The following is a 15,315-nucleotide window of genomic DNA, read 5'->3' as shown; positions in this document are numbered from 1 at the left end:
TGAACTTTTGCAAAGCTGTTACAGTTAGAAGTCTGGGACCTGTGACCAAGGGGAGCAAAGCCCGGGAGAGATTAAGGGGAGAGAAAGAAAACCCCTCACCTCCAGAGATTTAGCGAATGCATAAGTCTACAAGTGTGTATAAAGTGAAGCATGTTAAAAGCCCTGGAAGGAGAGTATACAAGGTAAGCATAAGTCTGCAAATGTGTGTAAAGTGCAACAGGTTAAAAGCCCTGGCAGGAGAGTATACCAGGTAAGCATAAGTCTGCAAATGTGTGTAAAGTGCAACAGGTTAAAAGCCCTGGCAGGAGAGTATACTAGGCAAACCCAAGTTGACAAGTGTGTGTAAAGTGGAACACATTAAAAACCCTGGCAGGAGAATATACCAGGCCATTGATCAAGTTTGCAAATTGTAGAAAACAAACCATTCAAAGAAATCCTGGCACAGGAATACACCATGTAAAACCCAAAAAGAGAGTAAAAAGAGAATGTGGTGCAAAGAACCTGGTAGGGCAATACATCAGGTATTAGGTATGGTTGGAACTGATATCTAAAACTGTCTTGGAGCACAAAGTGTTTTTGTTATTTATTAAGGAACCTCCAATGAGGTTTTGTGCCTTATGATGTTGTGAAACACCCTGAACAGTAACCTTGGTACGGGAGCCATCCTCTCAAACTGTGAATCGTATCCATTGGGAACCTTTGTGTTGGAATACCCTTATATTTTCTTTGAAATTTAACATTTTAGCACCTTTCAAGATTAAAGACAATATCCCTTTACACATTAGAGTTACTTTAGAATGTGAGGGCAAGGATAGGACTTTGGAAACAGGACAGTTTTGCTTTGGACATCTTGGCTATGAACTTTGAGGTAGGGAAATACCTCTTAGAAGTAGGGCCAGTGAGGCATTTCCCAAACTCTTAGTTAATAAAAGTATATAACCACAAATATGACTTTTCAGTGTCCGCGTCCCATTCCTGGCTCCTCACACCACCCATTGATTGCCAATGGCCATGCTAATCCCTATGGCCATTCCCACACAGTTCCTGGCCTTCCCTGCCCAAAACACCCCCCTCATCAGAACTCTTTGTGCTCGCTTTAATCAAGCCTTACTATCAAACGTTTCACTTGAGGTGCCTGCCATTGTTTTTCCAAAGTAGTCTTCTGAGATTTAATGACTTAATTGGGGCTTTAAATGCACTTCAGCTACTCAATTTATTAGCACTATGTGTGCCCTTCACTGAAGACCTGTTAAAAACAAGCATTGGCAAAGCCAACAGTTTTGGCTTGTGTACACATATTAGGCATATGCCAGGAACAGCTATTAAATGCCCAGGTACTTGCACCCTTTTGCACCTGCTACCTTCATTGGCCAGTTAATACCAGTATGGCAGTGCCTGGTAAGTGCCTTTTTTTACTATGCCTACACAAAAGCCCAAGTTGTTGGTATTGCCAATGCTTGTTATTATAAGAGAATCACCTCAAATGTTGAAAAGACCTAAACTGTCTGCTTTATCTTTTGTTATTTTCGTTATAACACTTTTGCCAGATTTTGTTCACTAAAAGATAGTTTTGGATATACTATATAGATGCTTCTGCTACAGATATACATCCTAGAACATTATCAGAATGAAATCATGGTGCTGTCATTGTAATTTTAGCTTGAATCCCTAATATAAACTTTAGACAAAGATGGAAAGTTGATTCACCGGTGTCCTGTTTTTTTAGAGCTGGAATGATATCTAAAGATTTTAAAATGCCAACCACCATTGTCAGAAGCTGACATACATCTGGGATGAAACTAAACGATTTTTAAATGCCTGGTTTATTTGCTACTCAATTGGAAAACAAGGAGAACTCCAATAGGTTTTTACTTATTTACAGAGTGACTTGGATGGCTTAGAAAGAAAGATAGTGGATGAAATAATCTGAACAAATTAAAAATAGATGATAGTCTTTAGAGTTTGAAAAATACAAAACAAACGTGAATCATTTAAAGTTCAGAATACAGATTTGTATCAGACTATAAGCATAGCAGAATTAATTTAGTTGTTATAGAATTATGTATGAAAGGAGGCGGCCTTCTCAGGCAAATGGTGAACAAGGCAAGTATAGTATTGAGCAAATCATGGAACTTTTGGTTTCGCAGGATGACACAAAAGTGGCTTGTGGGGTCCCCAAGTGGTGTCATAACTTTGCACATCTGAATCCCTCAACATTATTTAACATTCAGTGATATTTACTGGCAGACAATACCTGGAACTTTGCAACTGAACGTCACTGCTAGGCCAGACGGTGAGAAGCCATCCAGAGTATTAAGACTGGGTTACACAATGGCAATGCAGCAGGACCAACAGACATTCTAATTACTCCTTTAAAGTCTTTTTGAAGCCAATGTTTCTTCTTTGAAGCAATGGAAACCTGTAGGCAGACCAGTCAATGGGTATAGAAAAGAGACTGGAGCCCTTTAAACCACATAAGGTTAATTTTCATAGAAACCAAGACAATGGCTCTGTTATTTTGAACCCCCTGGTAGCTTTTCTGGGGAGAATCAATCTGAGAGCTTCCATAAATACATATTATCAGTTTTCCTCTCTGCCAAGAGAAAGAAAACAAACACAGACATGGTGTAATATATCGAAGTAAGTTGTAACGAATGCCCATATATTGAATCTTTTATCTTGAAAACTTAAGTGAATGCTTTTTCTTTTTTTTCGGGGGCTGGTGTCCCCCCCACCAAACCCCTGTTTCCCACCCCTAAAAACTCATCCCGACCGTTTCCCAAAAAATGTAACCCTTTAATCCACTCTAAATACATTCACCATAAAGGTTTTCAAGATAAGAGATTCGATATATGGGCATTCAATATAACGGATTCGATATAAACACTGTATACTGGGTAAAATGTATCAAGCATTGTGCTCTCTCTTTAGGAGATTAACTATTACAATTTCCAAGTCCTAAACCCTCGACAGCGGGAACAAATGTAACAAACATTTCTCCAAGCTCCCAGGGGGGCTTTCCAAGAAAGAGAATATATGCTAGACATACAAAGGCACGCAGAGAGCAGCAGACAGCCTCAGAAGAAATATCAGGGGAGGGGATGAAATATCCTATAGAGAAAAGGGCAGTATGAAATTCAAATTGGAGGCCAATTCCCATATATCTTTAGGCCAGCCCCTTGAAAGAACACATGACCCCAAGCACATGGGCCTGTGGGAGACCAGCAAAACAACCCAAGGCAGACAGGTGCAGCCTATTGCCCCGGAGACCACTAAAGGGTAGAAGCAGTTACCAAGTGAAAGGTAGCCAGCCAAGCAGCCTTTGCCAGTCCTGGGAAGATCTTCTTAGTGGAAGACAAATACTGGGAGCCCCAAGCAGTCCTGGGCCAGCTGGCCAGCAAAAGCAGACTCTTGAAAACCTGGACCAAAGAAGGACCCAATAAGGAGAGAAGACAGTGGCTAGGCACTGCACGGAGAAAGCCATGGTGAGAGGTACGTTGGGAGAAACAGAGTGGGAGGGATTCAGAGCAAAGAGGATACAAGTTTGGTGGGGGAAACAAGGAGGGCCATTTGGGAACTAGACGGGAATGAGGAACAACAGCAAACTTTGTAAGAGCTAGAGAGAAAGGAAGAGATTGTCTGGGATGAGGGAGAGAAGGGTACTGCCCTGGAGAAGGAAGCAAGGAGTACCAGCTGGGAAGAAAGAGGAAGGTATTGGGAAAAGAGTGAGGTTACACAGGATAGTGAGATTGTTGGAAAGGTGATAGAGAAGGATAGTGTGAGGTTGAAGAGGAAAGAGAGTATGGGGAGGATCTGGAGCGAGAGAAACCTTGGAGGCGAAGAGAGTGGTTGGAAAAAGAAGACACAAGGAGACCATCAAGAGAGAGAAAGTATTTGGGTCAAACAAGACCATATATATATCAGGGAAGGAGTAAGGTGGATATCAAGAAGGAGGGGAGGGGTATAGACCACTGGAGATCAAGCGACAAAGGTGAGGAACATAACAGAAGTAACAAAAGGGAGCCAGAAGGAGAATAGAAAGAGTTTGGAGGTGGACGGCATGTGCAGGAGAAAGCATCAAGGGAAGACCTGGGCAGTTAGGAGCAGGGCCCTGCTTCTACAACAAACCCCACCAGGGCCAGCAAGACCTCTTGGCAAGTGGAAACCTGGAAGTACACCTAGGAGGCAAAGGTCTGGCAGAACACCTTAGCCTCTACCGAGCAGTGGGCAATCCCTGAGACAGGATGAGAGCCACAGGTGCAAAGCACCATCGTCATATTTACAAAATGAGGAGAGGTGATGCCTCCTTGAAAGACCTTGTGAGATACTTTTGTTTGGCCACTGGAATACTCTTTTGCACATAAGGGAAGTTTGTTGTTAGGAACTTTGAGGAATTTTTTATTGGACTCTTTGAATATCGGACTTTGTATCGTGGAACACCATTGACACAAGGGGAAGTCCAAAGTCTTGAATTCCCGATTAGGAAATCCATTGCCCCTTTCCTTAAAAGAAATGTGCATGCCAAGGGGAATATTATTCAGAACTTTACTTGTGGAAATCTTGATCATTCTGAAACTCTTAATATTTCGTTTAGCAAACATTGTGACATTTTATGTTTTATTAAGCACTGTTGTCAATGGACACTTAAAACTTATCCTTTTGTCCATCTCCATTTCTGGTACCACAAGTGACAAGTTTGCGAGACACAGCAGTCTCACCACACTATGCATTTCTTAATTATATTTTAATTTTAAAGTTGAAGCTGTTGCCAATGAGATGTTCTAAAGTTATCTTGGCAATCATCAAGGCAGAGTCACGGGTCATTTTCCCATTATGGATATTGTTCAGCTGCTGAAATGTGCAGAAATTGGACAACCCTAGCTCATACTTTTAAAACGTTTGGCCCACATTCCAACCCTCCTTATCCTTTCATATTCCCAGCTATTGGGCCCTCTCAATTTCCTAAATACTTTCAACTGTGTACATTTACAGAGCAGGGTCTAGAGCCCAATTTTCCTCGCCCATTCTATTCCGTTAGTGGCCTGATGCTGAGCCACTACTACAGCCCTTATGCCTGTGGGGGCCTTCCAGGATCCTTTCCCCTGCACGCCACTCTTTCAGCCGCTTATTCCCAGCGCAGTTCGGTTGTAGCCTTGGTACAGGTTCTACGTGTCCTTTGTATTTACACTCGTTTGCCACCATCCGGACCTAATAGCCTCTAAGGTTCAGGAGCCTTGGGCCAGCCTCCCTCACTGAATTGTACAACTTTCTCAGGGCAACTCTGGGAATCTCATCTTGCCAAAGTAACTTTTGGAACACTGGTTTGACAGCATTGGCGCTTCTTACCGGGCCTGACATCAAGGTCAAAACCTTTAATGACAGGGTGTTACACTGAGGTCTAGAAAGCAGGATTTAGTGTATGTTAACTATATACCAAAAAGGACAAAAAGTATCATCCACCACTTTTGAAGGGCAGCCATTGGGGACCACCTCCTTATCACATTGTATTGGAAATAGTACAGTTTCAGTTCAGTTGGATCAGAATGCCCGCTGAATGTGTGAATTATATTTGATCTTGTGAATGTGTACTGTAGCTCTACTGCATAAATAAAGAGTGTGTATAAAATACCCCCGCTCACCACAAAGGCACTGACAATCCTACGCCTAGCCGGTCTCTCCTAATACATTCTGCTAAGGGTTCAATCACAAATGGTAAGGGTGAAGAGGCCCACCAACTGGTTCATCCACTCAAGTGCCATTTTCTCTAACCCTGATCATTCCACCCATCCCAGGAACATAGAGCCAAAACTCCTTCATCGAAGCAGTTCACATGTACAGCTCCATTCAAGGCAACCAAATGCATTTTCCAAGTCGAAGGTCAGCACAGCTATCAAACCCTCGATCTAAGGTGGGCAGTTCTATGGCCATATCTAAACACCTAAAAGTTTAAACCTAGTCGAGTGCAGTGGGATGAACCAATTTTGATCTAGATGGACCCTGTCCACTATCATTCCCAGAAGTCTATCTGTCAATATCCTATCCAACACTTTTGTTTGAATATCATTCAGTGAGCTAGGCCAGTACAAGGTGCAATCGTCCCTACGCCAACTACCCTTAAAAGTAACTACAACCATGGCCGACTCCAGGTCCTGCATGAAACAACCTTCTTCCCTGCTTTCTTTGTACATTAGTCTCCTTTTATTACACAGGTCCTTCCAAAGATCTGTGGGAGGTCCATTGGGACCTTTTTCCCTCATCATCCCAAGCTTACCAGTACGTCTATCTCTTTATCTGTTATTTGCTTTTCCAGGAGTGCAAGTTGTTCCCCCAGAATACTTGGTAATAGAGCGATCCCTCATGAAGACTTGATTCTTTTTGTCCGTGCCATCTCTAGTCGTTGTGTATTGATCTTAGTAGTATCTTACATCATTGCCCCCCTCCCCTGCGACCGCTCTGGGGAATTGCTGCCTCACACGGGTTTTCAACCATATGTCTCAAACACTCTTCCCGTTTTGCTAGCCAGGCCACCATTTTCCCCTATTTACCTCTGGATTCACAGGTCTGGCATGGCACTAACCAGCGAGAATTCTGTTACCGTCCAGTGACCTGAGCTGTATTACCTCCCTAAGCTTTGTCTGTTCTCTCAAAACTACACCGACTGGCTATTTCTAAAAATCGATCTCTGCCCCACTGGGTCTGCTGCTTGCTCTGCTTGAGTTTTGCATTCAGTGGGGACATGATTCTTTGGTTCAGCACCTTTTCGTATGCTTCCCAGAGCATACATTTACTCCTGACTGAAGGGTTATAGATTCTAAGGTATTGCTGCATTTTGCCCCTTGAACTATACAACTAATCCCTAACCTTGAATAGGGAATCCTCTACATTCCTGGTGGTTTATAGGTGTTCCTCCTAAATAGAGTAATTATGGTGAGCAAACAGAGTCTGCTTTCCTGAAAAGGCATCACTGTCATTCGATTTGCCTCTAGGAAGGTATCTTTGAGAGTGAGCAGAAGTCTGCTGAAAAAGAGAAACCTATTGTCCCACGTACTTCTTCCTCCAAATAACTAGGAGCCCCATATTATGTAAAACACTACCAACTCTGTGGGATTGGCGTTGTTGTACTTGACCATTCCTTGGGATGTATCCATGACTTCATTGGAGTTCCCACCCACCACTGTCATTCTCACCGGTGGGGTATAGTGAGGTGGGTCTATAATTTGTTTAGAAATTCAAGAAATAATGGCAGGAGCACAACTACTTTTAGAACTTTCTGTCTCCAGGTCCCAGCTTCCCTGTCACCAAGTGATACCATCCCTGTTGAGCCCGCCACATCATCTAAATGGAATGGGCCAGGGTTTTCATGACCCAGATAGACACATTTCATGAGGGCCCTCAAAAGCCAAGCATGCCTGATCTGGTTATATTCGGACCAACCAAAATATCCACTCTCAGTCCCAGTAGGAGAACTGAATGGGGGCACAGATAGATTGACCACCCTCATATAATCTTATTCAGGCTGTATTTCCAGAAACCTTTTCCCTGCAGCCTATTCCCCCTAATCCCTCTAGTACTGAAGCATCTGTCACCCTATTAACAATACATGTAAAACACATATAAGTACTTAATTTCTCAGAGAGCACAAACTCCCCATGCTTACACAGTGTACACAATCAGGCGCACCCGAGTTGCAATGCTGTAACTTTCATCAGAGTCATTGATTGCTGTGTGTGCCAGACATATTTTTCTGCAAATCCTTTTTTCTTACTCCATGCCTTGTCTGGAGGGGATTACTTCTCCCCCAACAGGTCTGCCATCTGGACTTTTGCTCCAAAGGACAGGCCCACATTCACCACAGCTCCAATCCGAGGCACACATCCAGCTTCTCAATGTTTTTCCTTGGGGGTGATCCACCCTTCTCTGACACACAATGTTCCCAAGCCTCCTGCTGTCTCTCAAGGTATTTGGTCCTGTTATCTTTAATTATGTTCAGCTTGACTACATTTCAGATGCAAGTCCCTAAGCTATTTCTTGGCTATGTTATAGGACCTCCTTGCTTTCTTCATCTCTTAGGTGTAGTTAGAGGAGATGTATACCATGGTGTTTTTGTGCAGTGTTCCATTTCCAACATTACCTGATGATCACACCACTGTGTCCCTATTGTTAAAGACATGTACAGTAAGTGAACGAGGGGATCTGTATCAACAATGCTCTATGGGCACATTCGAGGGTGGGGTACTGAGATAATGGGCCTCATTAGGAGGCTGCCGCCGGTATTTTTCTTTTTCGGCGCCCAGGAATGGGCAATTACCGGGTCATTACAGCCTTGCCGGACCTGGTATTTTCCCATTCCTGGGCGCTGAGCAATATTCTTCCCCATTCCCATTTGAGCCTAATAGGGCTCAATGAAGAAGCCGGATGCACCGGCAACGTTCATGACCTGGCGGGCAGAAAGGCACAACTCGTAGTTTGCTGGTCCGGGAACTACGGTACCGGCAAGCTTACCGGCAGTTCCCTGACTGACAAACTTATAATGAGGCCCAATGTCTCAGTTACTAGAGTGCCCTTGAGCCATTGTTCTAGTACGAGTTCAATATTGCTCAATTCCCAACACTCAGAGGTGGTTCCGTCTAGATCTTCCTTCTACATCCTCTGATCTTGCTCCCAACTGTTGGGTACTCTGCGATATGTGGGCAATCTTGCGCCTTGAGCTTTGCAACTGCATCTTCAGTCTTTGGCACTTTGCCTTCCATTTCAGTGGCACTTGCTATCACCCTGTGGAAGTTCTGTCACAGCAGCTAGACCACTGCCCACACCAATCCAACCTTCATTTCGAAGTAGACACTAAAATCCTCAATCGTCTTCAAGATATCACCCACGCCTGTTTCAGGGATCACCGCCAATTCTTCCCCACTTGTCGATGTGGAACCATAAATCTGGGCCCCATTGCTTTGTCCTTTCGTGGCATTTGTGTGGTTGTCCATCTTGAATTGCTGCCTCTGGGATTTCACTGATAGCCTCATTTTTAAAAAAAAGAATTGCATACAGGGGACCACCAATATCAGCATTTATGTGCTTTGGGGACCCCTTCATGCAATTTTGAGCCTCCACGAGGAGGTGAGGAAAAAGAAAGAGTGAAAGCGATACAAACTCGATTTTTCTCTTTCTATTTCTTCTCCATCTCATGGAAAAACAAACACCACCTGCTAATTATGCTTTTTAGGTGGCATTTACTAATGGATTCGTATAGATTCAGTCTGGTTTTGAGAAGGTGCAAAACCCAGGCGGATTCCAGAGGAATCAAATTCGTTTTACATCTGCATGAAAATGTCATGCCGGTGTTAAAACGAAACGCAGTGAGCAAACAGGGAAGGGAAGCACTGCAGCAAGCTCATCTCCCCTCCATGCCCCATCCTCCGTCTTGTTACTGCTCTGCATTACAACTTGCTTCGACGCCTCCATTTAATGCACTGCCCCATTTAAAATGTGGCCCTTTGTCTCTGCCTAGTTCTCATCTCTAGGGAATGGGAATTCAGCCAGGAGCAGTAGGTTCCCTACCATCCCAGTGTGGTAGGCTGCCCTCCCCAAATCTTCTTTGTATTTCTACCTCACCTCTCCTCGGCTAATCCCTCCCTGGCCCGCCATTCAAGATACTCTACTCATGTCGGCTTGACTGCTCTGCACATAGTAGGTGAAATGTATTCCAAAACATTTCATACACGTCCAAGGCCAGGCTTTGCCTCATTATTCAGGCCTGCGCAATCCACCTGCAGCTTGGGCTTTCTTAGAGTATGTGGGCCAATAGAGATCCCTTCTGCATTACAACTTGGAAGGCTTTCCCAAAAGTATCCGTTGAGAGCTCCCATCACCAGCCAACTTACGTCTTATGCTGGTTTCATTATCAACTACACCAATACAGGTAACTAACATTATGTCTTGTATCAGGTTAGAGGGTCCTCACCCTTCCATGCACAATACATGGCTGAATACACACAGACTAGTAATTCTACTCGGCTTGTGGTGCCCAGATCATGGCGTCTGCTTACCAATGCATGATGGTAGAGAGCCTCCATAGTACGGTATGTCAGGAAACCTGGAATAATTTAGAAGTAGTAAAGCACTTACTTAAAAAGAAAAGTCAATAGGTGAGCTTTATTCTTTACTTTAGTTGTTAAGGAAAGACAAGAAACAGTGTGTGTATACAAAAGTGAGATGTTAGCCACTGTGCAAAAGGTAAATTAAGGTTGAATGTTCTACAGAATGTAACGTCTGATTATGAAACCAAGCGAGGAGGTGTAGGAGAATGCCGACTGTAGCATTACCTTTCCCTCCATTATCGGGTACATCTTAACGTGTAAGGTTTCATCTGGGGAATAACCAGTCCAGAATAAAAGGACATCCAAAAAGAATCACTTAGTTTAATTTGGGAACCTGGTTAGAAAAGGCACACCTACCTGCAAACTGTCTCCATGAACATATATCTGGGCTACTGGCTCACTCCGGATGTAGATGTTCTCAATCTTTTCAGGAGCAATATATTCTCCCTGAGCGAGCTTAAATATATGCTTCTTCCTGTCTATGATTTTAAGTGTCCCATTCTGTTGGTACAAAGAAAAACATGTGTCATTAGATTGATCATGGTCCAATTAAATCTGGAAGACTTGATGTATGATGGGGAAGAACGTTACAATAAAAAGGCACATTGATGATGGTAAGTGATCCTGTATCCTTGCATTTAAATAGCAGTTGCATTGATTGCAAGCAGTGTGAGGCAGATGAGGGGACAACACGATTTTCCAACCCAGGGTGACACTGATCAGAGATCGCCACCTTGCTTAGCGACTTCTCTGTGATTTCTGTGATGGCTCCAGAGGAAACAGCTACTAAGCACCCGGGGTGAATGCTGCAACCAACCAAATGTCTAGGAAAGTGGGCTGTGTCCTATGGCATAAGCTAGCTATCGAGCAAGCTATTGGGGTCTTCTTCCCACTATGATATATGATATGATAGTTTATTTATATAGCACCTATACACAATTCAAAGCGCTTATCCTCCTCCTACTCCTTTCCTTGTGAAAAAGAAATGGTTAAACTTACATTGTCCAACAGCCCTCATTACCTTTCTGCATTTTTTCCTCTCCTTCTTAACTGCCATGAAAAAAAGGGTCTCTTTGCGGATCTCCCTTTGCTTTTTTCACATGGGCCATCCTTTAAGAGTTTTTCTTGATCGGGTTTGGCTCCCCGCCTAAACCTTATTACCAAAAGTATTACCAAAAATAATAAGCAATTAGAACATCAGTCGTTTTACTAGGTGATAATGGTGATAATGACCTGGTAGTGTGACTTCTCAGTTGATAACAGCACCCGAGACCTCTGTAATGGCCCTCACTGAACTCGGGCCTTTACCATGTGATGGCAAGCTTTTACCAGCTGTTATGGCCTTCTGCCCCACACAGGTCATTATTACAAAATAACTATCTACCTATTTATGGTCTATTTTGGCTTAAAATTGTGGAAGGTTTGCTGTAAAATATTTAGGGTTAGACACAAATGGCGATTTCCCATGCTTTAATATGATTTTGTGAAATGCTATGTTCGCAAAAGACCCTCGCCACCCACCTCTATTTATAGGTTGGGGAAGGTGAGAGACCAGTTAGGTGCCCTGGAATGCATGGATGATTCTTATGTTGGTAGAAGCTAAAAAGAGGTGGTTATCTTTCTGCCAAGTTCTGTGGCAAGTGGGCGCTCCCATGAGTGCTCCAGAGGCCTGTGTTGAGTTTCTCTGAGTCCTAAACTAAAGATAACAATAACGGTCCTACTAAAGTCTGTGCGGGGGTGCTGGATTGCGCGAATGCAAAGTGCTAGTGTGGGAAGGGGAGTGCAGGGCAAAGAGGAGAGAGTGCAAGTGAAATGTGCTTGAGTACAGGAGGGGGAAGAGGGCCACAGGGACTAGGCGAGTGCCAAGGGGAGGCCAGGTGGGCAAGTGCCAGGAATTGCATGGGCGCAGGTCCACATGCTAAGTATGAGGAAGGGGGTGGACTGGGCGGGGGGCCTGGTGCCCTGTAGAACACATAGGGAAACCAGGCAGCCAGTCACTGGGGTAGATGGGGGCGTTAGCGGGGGGGATAAGAAGGGAAAAGGAGGTTCTTGAGGAGCTTCCAGAACTTAAGGAGATCCGGCTCAAGCCTGAGAGGGGCAGGGAGACCATTCCATAGTAAGGCTTGTGTGGAGGAGAGAGATCTACCCCCCACTCTCTGCTTAGAAAAGTGTTTGGATTCCAAGACGGCCGCTGGGGTCGAAGATACGCGTATGAAAAGCTTTCTCTGCCCGTGCCGCCGACATAAGCACATCAAAAGAAGTTTATTTATAAGGTGGAAGGTCGGAGCACCCCCCGCATCTCCGCGACCCCCGGTGCGGCCAGAACGGGTTTTGGGCACTGAGAAAGCAGTCAGATGGGGACGTGTGGAGCGAGACCACCCCTCCCCCATCGGCGAGCAAACCAGAAGAACGCCGGCCCGCGGAGGGGTGAAATACCGGCGAGCAGCGGCCAGCATGGAAGCGGAGCACTGGAGGCAGGATATAGGGGGTCAGAGAGCCCCCCCCGGGTGAAACAGGCACAACAGATAAAACCCCTGGGAGGCAGACCTGTGGGGAGCGCGGACTGGCCCCTTCCCCACCGGCGCGGGCCGGAGAAGCGCCAGAGGAAGAGTCTGCAGCGGTCACAGGCAGCCAAAGAGGTGAGGTGCCGACGGCCGGCGGGGGGCCTTCCCGCCTACCCCACACACCAGAGGAGGTGAGTGGAACCTCAGGGGGAAAGCGCCTAGCACGAGAGGCCCTATATTGGAGGCAATGCTGTGAGGGGCGACAGAAAAGCAGCACACCCACAGGAACTTGAGGTGGGGGGTTGGAGCCCCATCCCCCACCCTACGCAAAGCCACTATACGGCTGCGGGGTATGACAAAGCCCCCTCACCAAAGGAGACGCGTTGGGAGGTGGGCGGGCGAAAGTCACAGTCAACGAGGCGAGGGCCCACTGGAACGGAATGGGATACAGATGGAGAGCCCCCTCGGCTAACACACCACAGCGGGTGAGCAGATACCCCCGACAAGCCACATACTTCCTACCCCAAGCAGAATCAGCTGTGAAAGACCGGTGGGCGAGGCCTTCCCTCCGACAGAGACACATACAGAGGGACCTGTGCAGGGAGAAAGGAGAACAGGAGGGAGGACAGCCTAAGGGAAAATAAGGAGGAATAGAAGAAAGGAGACCCAGAGCAGTCCTACAAACACAAGGCAGTAGGAGGTGGGCCAAAGCGGAGGGCACATTCTGAGTGGAACTTAAAAACCACAGACTAAAACCTGGACAATTCCCCCACTAGGCCAAAGAGAAATCGGCGGCGAGGTGGTATACGGAGAGTACATAGTCGGCAGGATATCACAGGAGTGCCCACGGGACCCCCGGAAGACCAAACTACCATGTCAAAGGCTAAGGGGAAAGGGAGCACCATACAACAGACCCCGCAGAACACAAAACAGGATGCCAATATCCTGCAGATGTGGTCGGCAGACACCACAATACAAACTAGAGGGAAGAGCCAGGAGGACCCCCAAGTCGAAGGTAACGCCCCAACGCACCACCAACAGCTACCCTCGAGAGAGGACATGCAAACGTGGTTTATGGAATTACAAGAAAAATTCATGTCAACGGTACAGGAACAATTTGCTACGATGAAGAATGACATGAAGCAGGTGGTTCAGGACCTGAAAATTGATTCGGCCAAGTTAGAGGAGGGAACAGACACACTTGAAAGATCTGTCCAAGGCATCGAAGAGGAAACACAACTGCTCAGCGAAGCACAAGAACACCTGGTGAGACTCACCCACAATTTAGAACTCCAATGCGAGGATCTTGAGAACCGCTTTAGACGGTCCAACATACGCATAAAAAATATGGCAGAGTCTGTTCTAGATAAGGACCTCATGATGGCAGTGAAAGAGGTGTTTTGAGATGTCCTGGAGGCCCAAGAGTTGGAGGAAATTGGGGTGGATAGAGTGCACCGTGTGGGCCCGAAGGGATGTCATGATTCCTGCCCCTCATGTCCCCAGCCCTCCAAGATGTCAGGCCACGATCACCTACATGGCCCTCAAGGGCCTCTCCATCCCTCCAAAGACCCACTTGGAGTCAGACTTGGCGCTTGTGGCACCAGACTCACTCACTCCCATAGGATAACATTGGAGATTGGACTTGTAGTGCATTGATGGGGACAAGATGGATGCCCCCACATATTTCGGTTCCCAGAACTGCATGTGCAGTCTAGTCTTTTGGGTGTGGTTCAGCCCAGAGACACCTGGGATACCCAGAGACTATTTAAGCCGCGCCCAGGCTGAGAAACATGCTTTGCGTTTTCTGCACCTGCAGCGTGACACTCACCGTGTTCGGATCGGTCTCCAGTAGGCCTGCATCTTTCTTCTGCGCTCAGCTCCTGCAAGAACGAGAACACCGCTAGGAACAGCCTTACCTTGCAGCGCTTCTGCCCATCATTCATCGCTCCTTCTGTTCTGCGGGCATCGTCAATGGTGTCATTCCCATCCCGGCACGCCGCTTCCTAAGGAAAAGGGAAAAGAACAGAAAAAAGGCATTAGTAAGCATTCAGCAAATCTTCGCTTATTTTTAAAGACTGTACGAGCTTCAAACGCTTACCTGAATCCCAGCCGCTCTGGGGGAACTCTGCCTCCGGAACTTCTCATCCATCTGCAAGAGGGAAAAGACACTCCAGGTTAGCGTGGAAACATCTAGAGGCGCCGCATACCGCGCTTACTCACCGCATTTCTTCTTCATAACCGGCATCCATGCTGAAAACGTTGCGGCACCTAAAAGACACAGAAAAAGAACTCAGTTCAATACAAATACAAAAGGGTCGCATCGCGCATCGTGCTCCAACTCTCCTTCAGCGCTACTCATCTCAGCAGCACGTCGCCATCCCTGGACGCTGGCCATCATCTAAGGAAGAAAAGGAACGAAGTTAGAGAACTGTTCAACAGACTCATTATACTTACCTGTCAGACTCTTGCCAGTGAAGCAACTAGGCAGCAATGAGCCCGCATCAATCAAAATGCCCCTCCGCTGAAAGCAGGACGGAGAGCACACTTTCCAAGAAAACAAGGTGAGCTGTGGATCAAATGGAAGGGTTGGACCCCGGGGAAGAAGGGGTTCAAGCACACAGAGACAATAGGGAGGTAAACTCTACCAATCCTGTGTTTCAGGCCCACTCTCCAGTCGAGTAGACTCCAGGGAAGGGTTCGCGGTCGTAAGAGGTCAG

The 15,315-nt window shown here is 46.0% G+C and overlaps 1 protein-coding gene across 6 annotated transcripts in view; it reads right to left on the bottom strand.

Annotated features, from left to right (window-relative positions):
* The window catches only part of ACSL6 (acyl-CoA synthetase long chain family member 6), a 774,575-nt gene that overhangs the window by 184,014 nt on the left and 575,246 nt on the right, over positions 1–15,315 (bottom strand). For all 6 annotated transcript variants that reach the window (XM_069652522.1, XM_069652521.1, XM_069652520.1 and 3 more), the window contains one exon: positions 10,452–10,595. In XM_069652522.1, the coding sequence (XP_069508623.1) occupies positions 10,452–10,595 (144 nt within the window). The remainder of the gene's footprint in view (positions 1–10,451; positions 10,596–15,315) is intronic.

Source organism: Ambystoma mexicanum, chromosome 3p (assembly GCF_040938575.1).
Source record: "Ambystoma mexicanum isolate Mex_15411 chromosome 3p, UKY_AmexF1_1, whole genome shotgun sequence".
In the NCBI taxonomy this organism is placed as follows: Eukaryota; Metazoa; Chordata; class Amphibia; order Caudata; family Ambystomatidae; genus Ambystoma; species Ambystoma mexicanum.
This window is presented reverse-complemented; position numbering and strand designations above follow the sequence as displayed.